The sequence below is a fragment of the Oncorhynchus clarkii genome, chromosome 13, assembly GCF_045791955.1.
Source record: "Oncorhynchus clarkii lewisi isolate Uvic-CL-2024 chromosome 13, UVic_Ocla_1.0, whole genome shotgun sequence".
Taxonomy (NCBI): Eukaryota; Metazoa; Chordata; class Actinopteri; order Salmoniformes; family Salmonidae; genus Oncorhynchus; species Oncorhynchus clarkii.
In genome coordinates this window covers 6,117,407-6,138,064 of record NC_092159.1, presented here as the reverse complement: position 1 = coordinate 6,138,064, position 20,658 = coordinate 6,117,407, and the positions used below count along the sequence as shown (strand labels likewise).

At 46.0% G+C, this 20,658-nt stretch overlaps 1 protein-coding gene across 1 annotated transcript; it reads right to left on the bottom strand.

Moving 5' to 3' along the window:
• Positions 1 to 7,189: 7,189 nt before the first annotated feature.
• Positions 7,190 to 18,436, bottom strand: LOC139423733 (phospholipid phosphatase 3-like). The gene is made up of 8 exons (XM_071175348.1): positions 17,873 to 18,436; positions 12,664 to 12,821; positions 11,415 to 11,504; positions 11,039 to 11,235; positions 9,937 to 9,994; positions 9,187 to 9,277; positions 7,677 to 7,762; positions 7,190 to 7,570 (listed from the first exon to the last, which is right to left on the bottom strand). Exons 1-8 carry the CDS (start codon positions 18,075 to 18,077, stop codon positions 7,412 to 7,414), a joined length of 1,044 nt encoding a protein of 347 aa, XP_071031449.1. The 5' UTR covers positions 18,078 to 18,436; the 3' UTR covers positions 7,190 to 7,411.
• Positions 18,437 to 20,658: the final 2,222 nt, after the last annotated feature.

The window sequence follows — 20,658 nt, the reverse complement described above, 5'->3', positions numbered from 1 at the left end:
GCCCTATTCCCTATATAGTGCACTACATTAGACCAGAGCCCTATTCCCTATATAGTGCACTACTTTAGACCAGAGCCCTATTCCCTATATAGTGCACTACTTTAGACCAGAGCCCTATTCCCTATATAGTGCACTACATTAGACCAGAGCCCTATTCCCTATATAGTGCACTACTTTAGACCAGAGCCCTATTCCCTATATAGTGCACTACTTTAGACCAGAGCCCTATTCCCTATATAGTGCACTACTTTAGACCAGGGCCCTATTCCCTATATAGTACACTACTTTAGACCAGAGCCCTATTCCCTATATAGTGCACTACTTTAAACCAGAGCCCTATTCCCTATATAGTACACTACTTTAGACCAGAGCCCTATTCCCTATATAGTGCACTACTTTAGACCAGAGCCCTATTCCCTATATAGTGCCCTACTTTAGACCAGAGCCCTATTCCCTATATAGTGCACTACATTAGACCAGAGCCCTATTCCCTATATAGTGCACTACTTTAGACCAGAGCCCTATTCCCTACAGAGTGCACTACTTTAGACCAGAGCCCTATTCCCTATATAGTACACTACATTAGACCAGAGCCCTATTCCCTATATAGTACACTACTTTAGACCAGAGCCCTATTCCCTATATAGTGCACTACTTTAGACCAGAGCACTACATAGTAAATAGGGTGCCATTTGGGACACTAAATGTCAGAGGACTTATGTTGCCAAAAATGTTTTGAAAGAAATGTGCATGAATTGATATAGCCTTTGAGAGACTATTAGAAGAGTTTGGAAGGTGTGTGTGTGTCTCTGTGTGTGCCTCTGTGTGTGTCTCTGTGTGTGTCTGTGTGTGTGTGTGGGGGGGGGGGGGTGTCTGTGTGTTTGTAGGTGTGAGTGTGAATGAGTGTTTGTAGGTGTGTGTTTGTGTGTGTAGGTGTGTGTTTGTGTGTGTGACTACCACAGCCCTTGTACAAATTAACAGTTGTAGATTTTTTCCCCAAACAAAGAGGTGGGAACATAACGCACCGCGTCTTTGCCCTTCCCCTTCCCGGTGCTCCAACCAATCTCATCTCTCCTAGAGATCTGGAACGTTCACAGACTCCGCCCCCAGCCCCCTCCCCTCTACAGACTGTCAGGCGACGGAACACGTTGTTGCCTTCCTTCTACGTTGTCACGGCAACAGAACAATGAGCTCGGAACTCTATAGAATGGAGGTGATTCTAACCCGGAACTCTCCTACTGTAAACAATACCTACATAATGAGGATGCTCGTCCATTGTACATAGATCCACCTGTGCTCTGACTTGTCTTGTATTGCTACTGAAGTTAACCCCAGTTAAACTGTGTAACCAAACCTTTGCCGGTGTACCTTACTGTTGTACGTGTCTTTCTTCTACTCTCATTGCTGTCGTCTCTTCCTACCAGCACCGCTTCTGCTGATGGCTTCTTTACTGAGGAGACTTTTCACATGTGATGACTGTTATCTGTGGTTGTTTAATCTAGCTCCGTTTAATGCCCTGACTGTAAGTCTCTCTGGATAAGAGTCTGCTAAATGACCGAAATGTACATGTTTAATGTTGTCTGTCTGTCTGTCTGTCTGTCTGTCTGTATGTCTGTCTGTCTGTCTGTCTGTCTGTCTGTCTGTCTGTCAGACTGGTATAGAATGTGGTGTTACTCTGAAAGAACCAGACAGGACACACCAGTTAAAAAGTCAACATAGTATTTCATAGTTAGTGGTTATCCTAGTTATCCTAGTCACACACACACACACACACACACACACACACACAGACACACACACACACACACATAGTATAACACACGCAACACATTACAATGAAGTGGATTTTTACACGATTGAAATTAAACATTCACATTCATTTCAGTTACATTCACTGGTTTCATGTACAATCTGTTTAACATCGCTATAGTTACATCTCATTAAATATAATTCCAATGTCTGAATAGTATAACTTATAAATGAAATAAAAACACAGGAGGCTGTTGGGGAGGACGGCTCATAATGTCTGGAGTGGAAGGGCTGTAAAAACACAGGAGGCTGTTGGGGAGGACGGCTCATAATGTCTGGAGTGGAAGGGCTGTAAAAACACAGGAGGCTGTTGGGGAGGACGGCTCATAATGTCTGGAGTGGAAGGGCTGTAAAAACACAGGAGGCTGTTGGGGAGGACGGCTCATAATGTCTGGAGTGGAAGGGCTGTAAAAACACAGGAGGCTGTTGGGGAGGACGGCTCATAATGTCTGGAGTGGAAGGGCTGTAAAAACACAGGAGGCTGTTGGGGAGGACGGCTCATAATGTCTGGAGTGGAAGGGCTGTAAAAACACAGGAGGCTGTTGGGGAGGACGGCTCATAATGTCTGGAGTGGAAGGGCTGTAAAAACAGAAGGAAACCATGTGTTTGATACCAGTCACTTCACTACATTCCACCCATCACTATGAGCGCTTCCTCCCCAATTAACAAGGTGCCCCCCAGTCGCATGTGGTGTGGTACAAAATACTACACGTACCGTGCCTGTGTAATTGGTGAATCATTTGGATATATGTAGTAGAAAATACTAATAGTACCGTGTTAGTGGTGATATATAAATATTATATGTACAAATAATTGTAAGGATAATTAGCAGCTTTGGCTAGAAGAGCCACACTAATGTCGGGAGTCAATCCCATGGTGCTTTGTCAACAACGCACCATTTAAACCTTTCCGATTGAACCGACATGCAGCGAGGAATGTGGTCTCCCCAAAAGGTGCTGACTTTACCTATGAATGACGTTAATGGCGTTGTTGACGGAGCGCAGTCAGATGGAATCGGGGACTAACATAGTGATCTGGTTTAGTACAGGTGGACTTTAATTAAAGGGGCAATGCAGGATTCAAAAGAACAACAAAGCTCCGTTGTCATTCGCTAAGAAGTCAAAAAACAGATGAGGACCGACCAATCCAAGATCAGGATTATTTACATACATGGTTTGTGTGGCACTAACATGGATTTACATATTCCATTACCAGGCACTTTTTATCCACATCAACTTTCAGTCAGTCAGTCATTTTTACATATGGGGAGGCCCCAGGAATCAAACCCACAATCCTGGTGTTGTAAATGCCAGGCTCTACCAACTGAGTCACAGAGGACAGGTTCTACCAACTGAGTCACAGAGGACAGGTTCTACCAACTGAGTCACAGAGGACAGGCTCTACCAACTGAACCACAGAGGACAGGTTCTACCAACTGAGTCACAGAGGACAGGCTCTACCAACTGAACCACTGAGGACAGGCTCTACCAACTGAGCCACAGAGGACAGGCTCTACCAACTGAACCACAGAGGACAGGTTCTACCAACTGAGTCACAGAGGACAGGTTCTACCAACTGAGTCACAGAGGACAGGTTCTACCAACTGAGTCACAGAGGACAGGCTCTACCAACTGAGTCACAGAGGACAGGCTCTACCAACTGAACCACAGAGGACAGGTTCTACCAACTGAGTCACAGAGGACAGGTTCTACCAACTGAACCACAGAAGACAGGTTCTACCAACTGAGCGACAGAGGACAGGCTCTACCAACTGAGTCCACAGAGGACAGGTTCTACCAACTGAACCACAGAGGACAGGTTCTACCAACTGAGCGACAGAGGACAGGCTCTACCAACTGAACCAAAGAGGACAGGTTCTACCAACTGAGTCACAGAGGACAGGTTCTACCAACTGAACCACAGAGGACAGGTTCTACCAACTGAGTCCACAGAGGACAGGTTCTACCAACTGAACCACAGAGGACAGGTTCTACCAACTGAACCACAGAGGACAGGCTCTACCAACTGAGTTACAGAAGACAGGTTCTACCAACTGAGTCCACAGAGGACAGGCTCTACCAACTGAGTCCACAGAGGACAGGTTCTACCAACTGAACCACAGAGGACAGGTTCTACCAACTGAACCACAGAGGACAGGCTCTACCAACTGAGTTACAGAGGACAGGTTCTACCAACTGAGTCCACAGAGGACAGGTTCTACCAACTGAACCACAGAGGACAGGTTCTACCAACTGAACCACAGAGGACAGGTTCTACCAACTGAGTCACAGAGGACAGGCTCTACCAACTGAGTCACAGAGGACAGGCTCTACCAACTGAGTCCACAGAGGACAGGTTCTACCAACTGAGTTACAGAGGACAGGTTCTACCAACTGAGTCCACAGAGGACAGGTTCTACCAACTGAGCCACAGAGGACAGGTTCTACCAACTGAGTCCACAGAGGACAGGTTCTACCAACTGAGTTACAGAGGACAGGCTCTACCAACTGAGCCACAGAGGACAGGTTCTACCAACTGAGTCCACAGAGGACAGGTTCTACCAACTGAGTCCACAGAGGACAGGTTCTACCAACTGAGTTACAGAGGACAGGTTCTACCATAGAACTACATTTTTAGATATGCTAACATCTCCTCTCACTCTGTCTCTCTCACTTTTTCTTTCCCTCCCTCCAACTGTCTCCCCCTCTTTTTCTCTCCCTCTCTCCCACACCTCTCTCAGTCTCTTTCTCTCCCACTATCCCCCCCTTTCTCTCTCCCTCTCTCCCACACCTCTCTCGGTCTCTTTCTCTCCCACTATCCCCCCCCCTCTCTCTCCCTCTCTCCCACACCTCTCTCTGTCTCTTTCTCTCCCACTATCCCCCCCTTTCTCTCTCCCTCTCTCCCACACCACTCTCGGTCTCTTTCTCTCCCACTATCCCCCACTCTCTCTCTCACTCTTTCCCACACCTCTCTGTCTCTTTCTCTCCCACTATCCCCCCCTCTCTCTCTCTCTCCCTCTCTCCCACACCTCTCTCGGTCTCTTTCTCTCCCACTATCCCCCACTCTCTCTCTCACTCTTTCCCACACCTCTCTCAGTCTCTTTCTCTCCCACTATCCCCCCCTCTCTCTCTCCCTCTCTCCCACACCTCTCTCGGTCTCTTTCTCTCCCACTATCCCCCACTCTCTCTCTCACTCTTTCCCACACCTCTCTCAGTCTCTTTCTCTCCCACTATCCCCCCCCCCTCTCTCTCTCCCTCTCTCCCACACCTCTCTCAGTCTCTTTCTCTCCCACTATCCCCCCCCCCTCTCTCTCTCCCTCTCTCCCACACCTCTCTCGGTCTCTCTCTCTCCCTCTCTCCCACACCTCTCTCAGTCTCTTTCTCTCCCACTACCCCACCCCCCCCTTTCTCTCTCCCTCTTTTTTTTCTCCCGTCTCCCTTTCTGTCTCTTAATCTCTCTATCTCCTTATCTCTCACAGAATACTGAGGTATGTGATTTCACAGGACTTGTTCTGAAACACTTCACTGACACAAAGAAACACACACAGACCTATCCCCTAACTGACGGTGTGGTGACGGGGGTTGTCCAGGCTGTAGTCTAAACATGAGGGAGATGTGGAGACAGGGGGTTGTCCAGGCTAGGAGAGAGGGTAGAGCTGTGGTCTAAACATGAGGGAGATGTGGAGACAGGGGGTTGTCCAGGCTAGGAGAGAGGGTAGAGCTGTAGTCTTTAAACATGGAGGAGATGTGGAGACAGGGGGTTGTCCAGGCTAGGAGAGAGGGTAGAGCTGTAGTCTTTAAACATGGAGGAGATGTGGAGACAGGGGGTTGTCCAGGCTGTAGTCTAAACATGAGGGAGATGTGGAGACAGGGGGTTGTCCAGGCTAGGAGAGAGGGTAGAGCTGTGGTCTAAACATGAGGGAGATGTGGAGACAGGGGGTTGTCCAGGCTGTAGTCTAAACATGAGGGAGATGTGGAGACAGGGGGTTGTCCAGGCTAGGAGAGTGAGTAGAGCTGTAGTCTTTAAACATGGAGGAGATGTGGAGACAGGGGGTTGTCCAGGCTAGGAGAGAGGGTAGAGCTGTAGTCTTTAAACATGGAGGAGACGTGGAGACAGGGGGTTGTCCAGGCTAGGAGAGAGGGTAGAGCTGTAGTCTTTAAACATGGAGGAGATGTGGAGACAGGGGGTTGTCCAGGCTAGGAGAGAGGGTAGAGCTGTAGTCTAAACATGGAGGAGATGTGGAGACAGGGGGTTGTCCAGGCTAGGAGAGAGGGTAGAGCTGTGGTCTTTAAACATGGAGGAGATGTGGCGACAGGGGGTTGTCCAGGCTAGGAGAGAGGGTAGAGCTGTAGTCTTTAAACATGGAGGAGATGTGGAGACAGGGGGTTGTCCAGGCTAGGAGAGAGGGTAGAGCTGTAGTCTTTAAACATGGAGGAGATGTGGAGACAGGGGGTTGTCCAGGCTAGGAGAGAGGGTAGAGCTGTAGTCTAAACATTGAGGAGATGTGGAGACAGGGGGTTGTCCAGGCTGTAGTCTAAACATGAGGGAGATGTGGAGACAGGGGGTTGTCCAGGCTAGGAGAGAGGGTAGAGCTGTAGTCTTTAAACATGGAGGAGATGTGGAGACAGGGGGTTGTCCAGGCTAGGAGAGAGGGTAGAGCTGTAGTCTTTAAACATGGAGGAGATGTGGAGACAGGGGGTTGTCCAGGCTAGGAGAGAGGGTAGAGCTGTAGTCTAAACATTGAGGAGATGTGGAGACAGGGGGTTGTCCAGGCTAGGAGAGAGGGTAGAGCTGTAGTCTTTAAACATGGAGGAGATGTGGAGACAGGGGGTTGTCCAGGCTAGGAGAGAGGGTAGAGCTGTAGTCTTTAAACATGGAGGAGATGTGGAGACAGGGGGTTGTCCAGGCTAGGAGAGAGGGTAGAGCTGTAGTCTTTAGACATGGAGGAGATGTGGAGACAGGGGGTTGTCCAGGCTAGGAGAGAGGGTAGAGCTGTAGTCTTTAAACATGGAGGAGATGTGGAGACAGGGGGTTGTCCAGGCTAGGAGAGAGGGTAGAGCTGTAGTCTTTAAACATGGAGGAGATGTGGAGACAGGGGGTTGTCCAGGCTAGGAGAGAGGGTAGAGCTGTAGTCTTTAAACATGGAGGAGACGTGGAGACAGGGGGTTGTCCAGGCTAGGAGAGAGGGTAGAGCTGTAGTCTTTAAACATGGAGGAGATGTGGAGACAGGGGGTTGTCCAGGCTAGGAGAGAGGGTAGAGCTGTAGTCTAAACATTGAGAAGATGTGGAGACAGGGGGTTGTCCAGGCTAGGAGAGAGGGTAGAGCTGTAGTCTTTAAACATGGAGGAGACGTGGAGACGGGGGGTTGTCCAGGCTAGGAGAGAGGGTAGAGCTGTAGTCTTTAAACATGGAGGAGATGTGGAGACAGGGGGTTGTCCAGGCTAGGAGAGAGGGTAGAGCTGTAGTCTTTAAACATGGAGGAGATGTGGAGACAGGGGGTTGTCCAGGCTAGGAGAGAGGGTAGAGCTGTAGTCTTTAAACATGGAGGAGATGTGGAGACAGGGGGTTGTCCAGGCTAGGAGAGAGGGTAGAGCTGTAGTCTTTAAACATGGAGGAGACGTGGAGACAGGGGGTTGTCCAGGCTAGGAGAGAGGGTAGAGCTGTAGTCTTTAAACATGGAGGAGCTAGGAGACGGGGGGTTGTCCAGGCTAGGAGAGAGGGTAGAGCTGTAGTCTTTAAACATGGAGGAGACGTGGAAGGCCTGGAGGACAGAGAGAAACACACTGGTTATGCACACACAGATACATACACACACATACATACATACACACACACACCTACATATACACACACACAGATCAACTCACCACCCAGTAGGCAGTCAAGGCTCCCTGTATGTAGCCAGTGATGACATCAGAGGGATGATGTCGATAGTCCGATATTCTAGTCAGGCCTGCGAAGAGATTACACGTTAGAAACGTACCTGTTAAATATTTTGAGATATAACTCAACAATATGATAAAAAATGCATATTACAGCAGTACAGAGGAAATGACCCGTTGTCAAGCCCCGCCCTAGAATTTGGGCCAATCAAGTGGACAGCAACTGAACAAAGTGACAACAATTGACCAGACCAGGATTCTATCAGAACTACACCAGACAGCCAGGCAAACGTATTAGGAAAATGTATTTAATTATTTGGTTTAGTTTTTTTCTTTAGTCATAGTAGAGATTAAACAACACCTGAAAAGACAGTAGTCCAGATGAATAACCACATTGTGGACGGACCACTCAGGGAGAGTACTGAGAGGCTATGAACATCCATAGACCAACAGAAAAGACAGTAGTCCAGATGAATAACCACATTGTGGACGGACCACTCAGGGAGAGTACTGAGAGGCTATGAACATCCATAGACCAACAGAAAAGACAGTAGTCCAGATGAATAACCACATTGTGGACGGACCACTCAGGGAGAGTTCTGAGAGGCTATGAACATCCATAGACCAGATGAATAACCACATTGTGGACGGACCACTCAGGGAGTGTACTGAGAGGCTATGAACATCCATAGACCATTATAACATATCAGCCATGTCAGTCAGACTATCTAATGGGCTGGTATGGGCTGGATTCCCAGTCAGACTATCTAATGGGCTGGTATGGGCTGGATTCCCAGTCAGACTATCTAATGGGCTGGTATGGGCAGGATTCCCAGTCAGACTATCTAATGGGCTGGTATGGGCTGGATTCCCAGTCAGACTATCTAATGGGCTGGTATGGGCTGGATTCCCAGTCAGACTATCTAATGGGCTGGTATGGGCTGGATTCCCAGTCAGACTATCTAATGGGCTGGTATGGGCTGGATTCCCAGTCAGACTATCTAATGGGCTGGTATGGGCAGGATTCCCAGTCAGACTATCTAATGGGCTGGTATGGGCTGGATTCCCAGTCAGACTATCTAATGGGCTGGTATGGGCTGGATTCCCAGTCACAGTTTACGCCTCGTCCTGGATTAAAAAACATGTTCAATGACGATTCTCCATTGAAAAATGCTTCTTAGCCCAGAATGTAGGTTTAGCTTGAGATTCAGTCAAATCTGTGGTGTTTGTAAACCAACCGACTTTGACAGGACATTTAAGCTGGAACTGACGTGTGCAGCATTTAACGTGAACACGATCTCCGCGAACGTCAGGAAGGTGTGCCTTTGAAAAGGCACATTGTTGACAGTGCAGTGTGCTTGTCGACCACGCCTCTGGGATTAAATCCCGGCCGTAATCAGTGTCTGGGAAAGCGGCCCTACGTCATTATCAGTTGGGGAGTATTTTCAGAGTCGATTCCCCCGTCACTGATCATTATCAATAGACCTGTAAGTACCTGTATACACAGCTAGCAGAACCAGGAAGAACTGTACGAGGGGTCTGAGTAACCTGGCCCCTCGCCAACACCACCTGGCTTGGAGGTAGAACTGAAGAGAGAGAGGGAGGCAGGGAGGGAGGGAGGGAGAGAGGGAGAGAGAGGGAGGGAGGCAGGCAGGCAGGCAGGCAGGCAGGGAGGGAGGGAGGGAGAGAGAGAGAGAGAGAGAGAGGGAGGCAGGCAGGCAGAGAGAGAGAGAGAGAGAGAGAGGCAGGGAGGGGAAAATGTTGATTACTACACATGTTCTATTTGTACATAGTGTTATACTAAATTATACTGAATTATACTGAATTATACAGTATTATACTATATTATACCGCATCATGCTGTATTATACTGAATTATACTGTATTTATCTTCAAAGATGCAGCACAGTTCTGACTCTACTCTCTCTCTACGGCCCTGCCCTCACACAATAGAGGAGTGTAGTATAGAGAGACAGAGAGGTCAGACCTCTCCCCTGCCCGAGGGGAACAAAGACATCTCTGTCTGCCCTACTTCTTCTCTCTTTCAATCCCTCTTTTTCTCCTGCCCTCTTTTCTTTCTCTCCCTTTCAGCTCCCTTCTTTTCAATCACTCTCTGCTTTCAGACCCTCTGGGAGGGTGGTTCACAGTGTGTGTGTGTGTGTGTGTGTGTGTGTGTGTGTGTGTGTGTGTGTGTGTGTGTGTGTGTGTGTGTGTGTGTGTGTGTGTGTGTGTGTGAGATACTTACTGCTAGATACAGCATGGTGTACATTGCAAACGAAGCATGACCAGAGAAGAAGGATTTCCTGAAAATAAAATAAAAAACAAATGCTGACTATACACACACACACCTGCCCCCCCCCCCAACAAATACACACACACCTGCGCCCCCCCCCAACAAACAGACACACACCTGCCCCCCCCCCCCCAACAAACAGACAAACACACACACACCTGCCCCCCCCCCCCAACAAACACACACACACCTGCCCCCCCCCCCCCCCCAACAAACAGACAAACACACACACACCTGCCCCCCCCCCCCAACAAACACACACACACCTGCCCCCCCCCCCCCCAACAAACAGACAAACACACACACACCTGCCCCCCCCCCCCCAACAAACACACACACACCTGCCCCCCCCCCCAACAAACACACACACACCTGCCCCCCCCCCCAACAAACACACACACACCTGCCCCCCCCCCCCAACAAACAGACAAACACACACACACCTGCCCCCCCCCCCCAACAAACACACACACACCTGCCCCCCCCCCCCCCAACAAACAGACAAACACACACACACCTGCCCCCCCCCCCCCCCCCAACAAACAGACAAACACACACACACCTGCCCCCCCCCCCCCCCAACAAACAGACAAACACACACACACCTGCCCCCCCCCCCCAACAACAAACAGACAAACACACACACACCTGCCCCCCCCCCAACAAACAGACAAACACACACAAACCTGCCCCCCCCCCAACAAACAGACAAACACACACACACCTGCCCCCCCCCCCAACAAACAGACAAACACACACACACCTGCCCCCCCCCAACAAACAGACAAACACACACACACCTGCCCCCCCCCCCCCCAACAAACAGACAAACACACACACACCTGCCCCCCCCCCCCAACAAACAGACAAACACACACACACCTGCCCCCCCCCCCCAACAAACAGACAAACACACACACACCTGCCCCCCCCCCCCCCCCAACAAACAGACAAACACACACACACCTGCCCCCCCCCAACAAACAGACAAACACACACACACCTTCCCCCTCCCCCCCCCCCCCCCAACAAACACACAAACACACACACACACCTGGCCTCCTCTTCCAATCGGTGGTCTGTCTGTCGGCAGGTTACCGTGGAGACGTAGGTTCCGGGGGTGCAGTTGAGCGAGGCATACGAGACGCCGCACACAGACAGGAAGTGAGGTCGCAGCCGCCCCACGCTCAGCTTGGCCATGTTAGTCAGGGATTGGCCGACACAGCACCCGAACAGGAAGGAACCTAACTCCTTACAGAAATAAAATATAGAAACACAGAAATAAATATATAGCCAAACAGGAAGGAACCCAACTTCTTATTTGTGCAACAAATAACAATCAAATTGTGTGTAAGACTTGTTGATAATGTTTATGACAGTTTGTCTTCTGTTATTAAAACTTGATGAATGCAGAAGGGAGATTTCCGTACCTTATACAGGCATGAGACGTAGAGGTTCCTGACGAAGGCTTTGGAGCTGACCCCTCGGTAATGCACCCGGTAACACTCCCCTAAAGCTATCTGGAGGGAGGGAGGGAGGGAGGGAGGGAGGGAGGGAGGGAGGGAGGGAGGGAGGGAGGGAGGGAGATGAGTAATAGTGACTGTTTGATAATTAGTCTGGTGACAAACACAAGAGGAGAACTGAACTATTATTAGTAGTATTCATATTATTATTAGTAGTAGTATTATTATTAGTAGTATTCATATTATTAGTAGTAGTATTATTATTAGTATTATTACTGTTGGTGGTATTACTATTAGCAGTAGTATTATTATTAGCAGTATTACTATTGGTGGTCGTATTATTAGTAGTATTACTATTAGTAGTAGTAGTATTATTAGTAGTATTAGTAGTGGTATTATTATTGGTAGTACTATTAGTAGTAGTAGTATTATTATTATTATTAGTAGTAGTAGTAGTAGTATTAGTAGTATTACTATTAGTAGTAGTAGTATTATTAGTATTATTAGTAGTGGTAGTAGTAGTAGTAGTATTAGTATTATTAGTAGTGGTATTATTATTTGTGGTAGTATTATTAGCGGTGGTATTATTATTGGTAGTACTATTAGTAGTAGTAGTATTAGTAGTAGTAGTATTATTATTAGTAGTATTACTATTAGTAGTAGTCGTATTATTAGTATTATTAGTAGTAGTAGTAGTATTATTAGTATTATTAGTAGTGGTATTATTATTTGTGGTAGTATTATTAGCGGTGGTATTATTATTGGTAGTAGTATTAGTAGTAGTAGTATTAGTAGTAGTATTAGTAGTAGTATTATTATTATTAGTAGTAGTAGTAGTAGTAGTAGTATTAGTATTATTATTAGTAGTAGTAGTATTATTAGTATTATTAGTATTATTAGTAGTGGTATTATTATTTGTGGTAGTATTATTAGCGGTGGTATTATTAGTAGTAGTAGTATTATTATTAGTAGTAGTAGTAGTAGTATTAGTAGTAGTAGTAGTAGTAGTAGTAGTGGTAAATTGTGTGTACTGTTAGATTACTTGTTAGATATTACTGCACTGCTAACCATGTGTATGTGACCAATCAAATGTGTTTTGATTCTGATTTGATTAGTATTATTACTATTATGGGTTCTGAGAATAGGTTACTACAACTACTATTGTTTAACAATCATGTGATGATGGTGATGATGATGAAGAGTGTGTGATACTCACAGTGAGTCCGGTGATGATGATCCCACCAGTAATGAGCAGCTGATCTGGTATAGCCTCTCTGTGTAGGTATGGATACATGATGCTGGGATCCCCACAGAAAAACCCTCTGCTATATGGACTCACCGCCTTCAGCTCACACACCAAGAATGGGATGGAGGCTGGAGGGAGGGAGGGAGGGAGAGAGGGAGGGAGGGGGAGGGAGGGAGGGAGGGGGGGAGGGAGGGAGGGAGGGAGGGGGGGAGGGATGGAGGGAGGGGGGAGGGGAGGGAGGGGGTGGGAGGGAGGGAGGGTTTTATTGTTTCAACATGTTCTAGCTTTGGCAATGTGAGACAGATTCATTATGCCAATAAAGTTAATAGAACTGAACTGAGCCAAAAGAGAGAGAGAGAGAAAGACAGAGAGAGAGAGAGAGAGAGAGAGGGAGAGAGAAAGACAGAAGTGGAGTTGGAGAGAGAGAGAGAGAGAGAAGATGAGGTGGAGAGAGAGAGAGAGAGAAAGAGAGAGAGAGAGAGAGACGTGGAGGTGGAGAGAGAGAGTTGAGTTCAGACCATACTTGTCTACTTGACAGAAATGTGGTTTTGCATCGTAAGCTAAATTACACAGTATGTAAACATACTTTAAAAGCTCACTGTAAACCATAACATTCACCTACATTCATACAACATCATCACATTGGGTGTTTGGATTGAACATCACATTGACATACAACAGCCTTCTAAAACACTGACCATATGAATCACATCAACAGATTTCATCTATGTTTCATATCTCCTCTCTGTTGTAGCAGCTCATATGAGGGGGAGCAGTTGGGGAGGGGTAGTTGGAGGAAGACAGAGAGAGAGTCTGAAAGGGAGAGTGAGAGAGTGGGAACCCAGGGTTTTTCTCCAGAGAAACTAAAGGGTTAGACTCACTGCTGGAATGTGAGGTCACAACACCACTGGGACAACAACTCTATTAGAACATGTTATGGATCCCATTAGATATGATCTGAGACCAGTATATGACATTACAATGAGACCAGTATACGAGAGTATATGAGAGAGGAGATGAGAAGGAGAAAAGGAGAGGAGGGAATGGGGAGAGAGGACAGGAGAGGAGAGGAGAGAAGAGGAGAGGAGAGGAGAGGAGAGGAGAGGAGAGGAGAGGAGAGGAGAGGAGAGGAGAGGAGAGGAGAGGAGAGGAGAGGAGAGAGAGATGAGAGGGAGGGAGGAGAGGCGGGTATGGTGTGACAGAAAGAGAGAGAGGAGAGGAGAGGAGAGGAGAGGAGAGGAGAGGAGAGGAGAGGAGAGGAGAGGAGAGATGAGAGGGAGGGAGGGAGGAGAGGTGGGTATGGTGTGAGAGAAAGAGAGAGAGGAGAGGAGGGGAAGGGGAGAGAGGAGAGGAGAGGAGAGGAGAGGAGAGGAGAGGAGAGGAGAGGTGGGTATGGTGTGAGAGAAAGAGAGAGAAGAGAGGAGGGGAAGGGGAGAGAGGAGAGGAGAGGAGAGGAGAGGAGGGGAAGGGGAGAGAGGAGAGGAGAGGAGAGGAGAGGAGAGGAGAGGAGAGGAGAGGAGAGGAGAGGAGAGGAGAGGAGAGGAGAGGAGAGGAGAGGAGAGGAGAGGAGAGGAGAGGATGGTTGTTTATGAGACCAGTTCAATTCTCTAACATTACAACCAAACAAAGAGAGACTGTGGGTCTGAGCTAGCACTGTCTGTCTCCTACACAGACACACACACACACGCACATACTCTCGTTTCTCTCTCTCTCTCTATCTTATTCATTCTCTCTTTCCATCCCTCCCTTCCTTTTCTCTCTCTCTCTCTATCTTATTCATTCTCTCTTTCCATCCCTCCCTTCCTTTTCTCTCTCTCTCTATCTTATTCATTCTCTCTTTCCATCCCTCCCTTCCTTTTCTCTCTCTCTCTATCTTATTCATTCTCTCTTTCCATCCCTCCCTTCCTTTTCTCTCTCTCTCTATCTTATTCATTCTCTCTTTCCATCCCTCCCTTCCTTTTCTCTCTCTCTCTATCTTATTTATTCTCTCTTTCCATCCCTCCCTTCCTTTTCTCTCTCTCTCTCTATCTTATTCATTCTCTCTTTCCATCCCTCCCTTCCTTTTCTCTCTCGCTCTATCTTATTCATTCTCTCTTTCCATCCCTCCCTTCCTTTTCTCTCTCTCTCTATCTTATTCATTCTTTCTTTCCATCCCTCCCTTCCTTTTCTCTCTCTCTCTATCTTATTCATTCTCTCTTTCCATCCCTCCCTTCCTTTTCTCTCTCTGTCTCTCTTTCTCTCTCTTCCTCTCCTTTCTCTGTCTCTCTTCCTCTCCTCTCTCTAGAACCATTATACACAACATTGATAGTATCTGTCTTGTGTTCTTCCTATCAGCAGCTTGATTGGACTGTATCAAGTATCTCAGAGTAGGAGGGCTGATCTAGGATCAGTTCTGCCATCTAGATCCCAATGAATACGAATACATGGACAGGAAGGGACCTGATCCCTGATCAGCACTCTAACTCCTCTAGACAACAAGAGTCTCCCCATTGCTTTGTCCAGGGTACTGGTCCTCACATACACATCACATACAGGGTGGACTGGTCATAGGGCAGCTTGGCCAAATTGGTCCATCTGTAGCCCAGTGGGCCGGTCTGAATTGGTCCATCTGTAGCCCAGTGGGCCGGTCTGAATTGGTCCATCTGTAGCCCAGTGGGCCGGTCTGAAATGGTCCATCTGTAGCCCAGTGGGCCGGTCTGAAATGGTCCATCTGTAGCCAAGTGGGCCGGTCTGAATTGGTCCATCTGTAGCCCAGTGGGCCGGTCTGAATTGGTCCATCTGTAGCCCAGTGGGCCGGTCTGAATTGGTCCATCTGTAGCCCAGTGGGCCGGTCTGAATTGGTCCATCTGTAGCCCAGTGGGCCGGTCTGAATTGGTCCATCTGTAGCCCAGTGGGCCGGTCTGAATTGGTCCATCTGTAGCCCAGTGGGCCGGTCTGAATTGGTCCATCTGTAGCCCAGTGGGCCGGTCTGAATTGGTGTTATTGCACAAAATTATCTTTATTTTGGCTAATAATCGGGGTGGCCTCTTGGAAAGAAATTGGCCAGTGTGTTAGAAATGCCCAGGCCGGATTCTGGTCCCAGTCCGTCCCTGCATCACATCTGTAGCAGCCTTGTAGATCACAGTGAATACGAATACAGGGGACAGGTGGGGACTTGATCCCTGATCAGCAATCCTTCTCTTCTAGACAAGTAGGAGGGGTTCAGAGAGAAAGGTGTCCAAAATGACATCCTATTCACCCTTTATTATAACCAGTGTGGGCCAAAGTAGTGCACTATAATATACTTTGGCCCACACTTGTATTGGAAAAAAAATGCTATCTAGAACCTAAAAGGGTTCTTCGGCTGTCCCCATATACCAGAATTCTTTGAAGAACTCTTTTTGGTTGCAGGTAGAACTCCTTTGGTTCCAGGTAGAACCATTTTGTGTTGCATGTAGAACCCTTTCTACAGAGGGTTCTTAACATGGAACCAAAAAGGGATCTCCTATGGGGACAGCCGAAGAACCTTTTGGAACTTTTTCTCTAAGAGTGCAGAGACCTATTGGCCCTGGTTAAAATAGTACACTATATAGGGAATGTGGGGTCATTTGGGACATAAGCTAAGTGAATTAGCTGCTCTTACATAACCACAGTTTGAGAAAGTGGTCAGATGCATAAAGGGAGTGCACACACACACACACACACACACACACACACACACACACACACAGAGAGAGAGAGAGAGATTGTTTATTTATGTATTTGTACTACACACAATTCCCCAGGCCTCGCTCTTCCCTGAACCCTGGTTGTCATGGAAACTGTAGAATTCCCTTGGCCTGCTCGAGCCAACTGGCATCGAGAGCTTTGCGTGCAGCGAGGGAGAACACTGAGAGTGAGAATTATTTAGAGCTTCAATTTATTTTTTCCTAATTATTTCGTTTTTGTTGAAGAAATTGTTTATGATAACGTTGACCAACCTGTTGATTCGCGCTAGTGCTAATTCTTGATTCAATGTCCTCACGCACCCGCACCTTCACTGTGTATCATAAATAGCCTAGATGCGAAACAACAACGAAACTATGGGCTACTATCTCATAGTCAAATACATTTCAAATAAATCGCAAAAGATTCAAATATCAACATTTGAATAGTTCATGAAAGTTAGCCCAGCCTACGTCACCTTTCCACCTGGCGGCTGAGCCGTTGATGCTCCTAGATGTTTCCACTTCCCAGTAACAGCACTTAGAGTTGACCGGGGCAGCTCTAGCAGTGGAGACATTTGACGAACTGAACTGTTGGAAATGTGGTGCTAGGTTGAAAGTCACTGAGCTCTTCAGTAAGGCCATTCTAGTGCCAGTGTTTGTCTATGGAGATTGCACGGCTGTGTGATGGGTGTGGCTGAAATAGCCGAATCCACTCATTTGAAGGGGTGTCCACATACTTTTGACCATGCCGTGTATAACAGAAAGACTTCAACGCGCGTTATAAAATAATAATTCTAGTGAATAAAGTTTGTTATAAAATAGTAATTCTAGTGAATAAAGTTTGATTTAAAATAAGGAGTAAAATGACAAGAGGGGATTCAGTGTCGCCATGAAGCAATGAATACACCATTATTTGTGATATATCCTAGCAATAAATACACCATTATTTGTGATATATCCTAGCAATAAATACACCATTATTTGTGATATATCCTAGCAATAAATACACCATTATTTGTGATATATCCTAGCAATAAATACACCATTATTTGTGATATATCCTAGCAATAAATACACCATTATTTGTGATATATCCTAGCAATAAATACACCATTATTTGTGATATATCCTAGCAATAAATACACCATTATTTGTGATATATCCTAACAATAAACAATACAATGAATGACGAAAATGTTTTATAGACCTACTCGAAAATTTGAAGTTTATTAACTTTATAAAAAATATTTTAAAAATGTTTGTTGAAAATGTAAGTTATTTTTATGAAAATACCTCGAAGATCGTTTTTAATAAAGCAGAAGCGGGTAACCCAGGTCCAGGTAGGCTTGAAAAAAATATTATTTTTTGTTGTAAAAAAAACAAACATTATACGATAAAATGGTAAAAGATCAAAAATAAAAAGTGGATATGATAAAATTATGAATCATAAAAAGTTGATCTGATAAAAAGATAATAGCCTAAATTGTATTTACCCAGAACCAGACAGAGCAGGTCCAGACCGACCAGTAGTTTCCGTTTGGACAGAGCCGATCCCGTTATCTCCACCAGTTTCTGCCCAGACCCGTTATCTTTCTCTTGGCCTCTGGTACCCACGTTGCTCTCCGGTAGTTTGAGTTGCAGGTCCGTGTTCGGCACGGGCGCAACTCCAGGGCTGTGCCGGGAATATTTCTCCAACATCTTCTTGTTTTATCCAGTTAGTGGTTAAACGTTTAATTCAATATTGACCGTTGTTCAAACTAAGAAAGATGAGTGACATAGACCTACAACTGTATTTCAGCTAGATATAATTTCGATAGCAACAAGTTGGGCTGTGATAGAGACCTGTGGCGAACTTGGAAGTCTTGAAAAATATAATTCATCCAAACAGTTTAGAGTTGTCAAAGTGGAAAATCAAATTCCTTCAAGCCTCGTGAGTCGAACATCCCCAAATGATTTTGAAAGACGTTTTTGTTACTGATTTTATTTCCAAACGCATTTCTATAAAACTCGCCCTGACATGCTCAGTGCGTCGATCCGTCACAATTCCAGCCGCAGTCAACCGGTAGTTGTGAAACGTTCAGGGATGAGACATTACGGGGATGGGCGTTGCGGCGGTAGACCGTCTCATTTGTCTTCTATCTGTCTTTATCTCTCAAATGTACAGTCCTAGTAATGAACATACAGTATGTTTTGGTTCCCTCATTCCCACCCCATATGCTATTCTCTCTCTCGCTCTCTCTCTCCGTCCTCTTATCAAGAAAAAATCAATAAAAACCAGCGCGTTTTTGAGAAACTTGTTTTGGTTCACTCATTCCCACCCCATAGGCTATTCTCTCTCGCTCTCTCTCTTTCTCCCTCCCTCTCTCTCTCTCTCTCAGTCCTCTGGTGAGAAACTTGTTCTCTCACCAAACAAACGGATCCGTCAGAGGTATGAGCACTTGTTCTCACCGTGGAGAGCGGGCCAGTACACGTTTTATGTGTCTGTGTGTGAAAGAGAGAGAGCATAATGATTTTGGTTGTAAATCTCACTGTTTGATTAATGCTGTGTCAGCAACGCCTGCCAGTGGCTCCTGTACACTCAGGTGTATGTGTCATGTGGTAGTTAGGTGAGAGGAGATGACATCAGAGCTCCCCCAGACAGGATGTGGTAGAGATACTCTTAATGATCGGCTATGAAAAGCCAACTGACATTTACTCCTGAGGTGCTGACTTGCTGCACCCTCGACAACTACTGTGATTATTATTATTTGACCATGCTGGTCATTTATGAACATTTGAACATCTTGGCCATGTTCTGTTATAATCTCCACCCGGCACAGCCATAAGAGGACTGGCCACCCCTCATAACCTGGTTCCTCTCTAGGTTTCTTCCTAGGTTTTGGCCTTTCTAGGGAGTTTTTCCTAGCGACCGTGCTTCTACACCTGCATTGCTTGCTGTTTGGGGTTTTAGGCTGGGTTTCTGTACAGCACTTTGAGATATCAGCTGATGTACGAAGGGCTATATAAATACATTTGACTTGATTTGATGTCTGAAACACAACAATGACAGAGAAAATCAAATCAAATTGTATTTGTCACATACACATGTTCAGCATATGTTATTGCGTGTGTAGCTCAAAACTCAAAAGGAACTCGAACATCGGAGCAATCTTATTTGCAGGTGCATGGTAACAGATGAACAAGATGAAGGAAAAAGCTAAATTCTTGTGTTTCTAGCTTCAACAGTGCAGTAATATCTAACAATTCACAACTATACACACAACCTAAAATTGTGTGAGCCACAAAGGATCAACAAGACAATAGATCCACAAAGGATCAACAAGACAATAGAGCCACAAAGGACCAACAAGACAATAGAGCCACAAAGGATCAACAAGACAATAGATCCACAAAGGATCAACAAGACAATAGAGCCACAAAGGACCAACAAGACAAGAGTCATTATAACAAGTGTATTGTACTGCCATCAAGTGGACACTACACAGTTAATAATTTCTCTCCATATTCCTTTCCCACCTTGACCTCTTGGGCCTTTAGAGTAACGTAAGAGGGGTGTAACAGCCAGAGCGGGGCTTGAACCAGTGGTGGACTTCACCTCCAGCGCCATAAAAGCTCAAACCTCATAGCACGATAGATAGTGTATTATACAGACAGGTTATAGACATACTAGTCATGATATTATACAGAGAGGTTATAGACCTCCTAGTCATGATATTATACAGAGAGGTTATAGACCTCCTGGTCATGATATTATACAGAGAGGTTATAGACCTACTAGTCATGATATTATACAGAGAGGTTATAGACCTCCTGGTCATGATATTATACAGAGAGGTTATAGACCTACTAGTCATGATATTATACAGAGAGGATATAGACCTACTAGTCATGATACAGTATTAAACAGAGAGGTTATAGTTCTACTAGTCATGATATTATACAGAGAGGTTATAGACCTACTAGTCATGATATTATACAGAGAGGTTATAGTTCTACTAGTCATGATATTATACAGAGAGGTTATAGTTATACTAGTCATGATATTATATAGAGAGGTTATAGTTATACTAGTCATGATATTATACAGAGAGGTTATAGTTCTACTAGTCATGATATTATACAGAGAGGTTATAGTTCTACTAGTCATGATATTATATAGAGAGGTTATAGTTCTACTAGTCATGATATTATACAGACAGTTTATAGTTCTACTAGTCATGATATTATATAGAGAGGTTATAGTTCAACTAGTCATGATATAGTATTATACAGAGAGGTT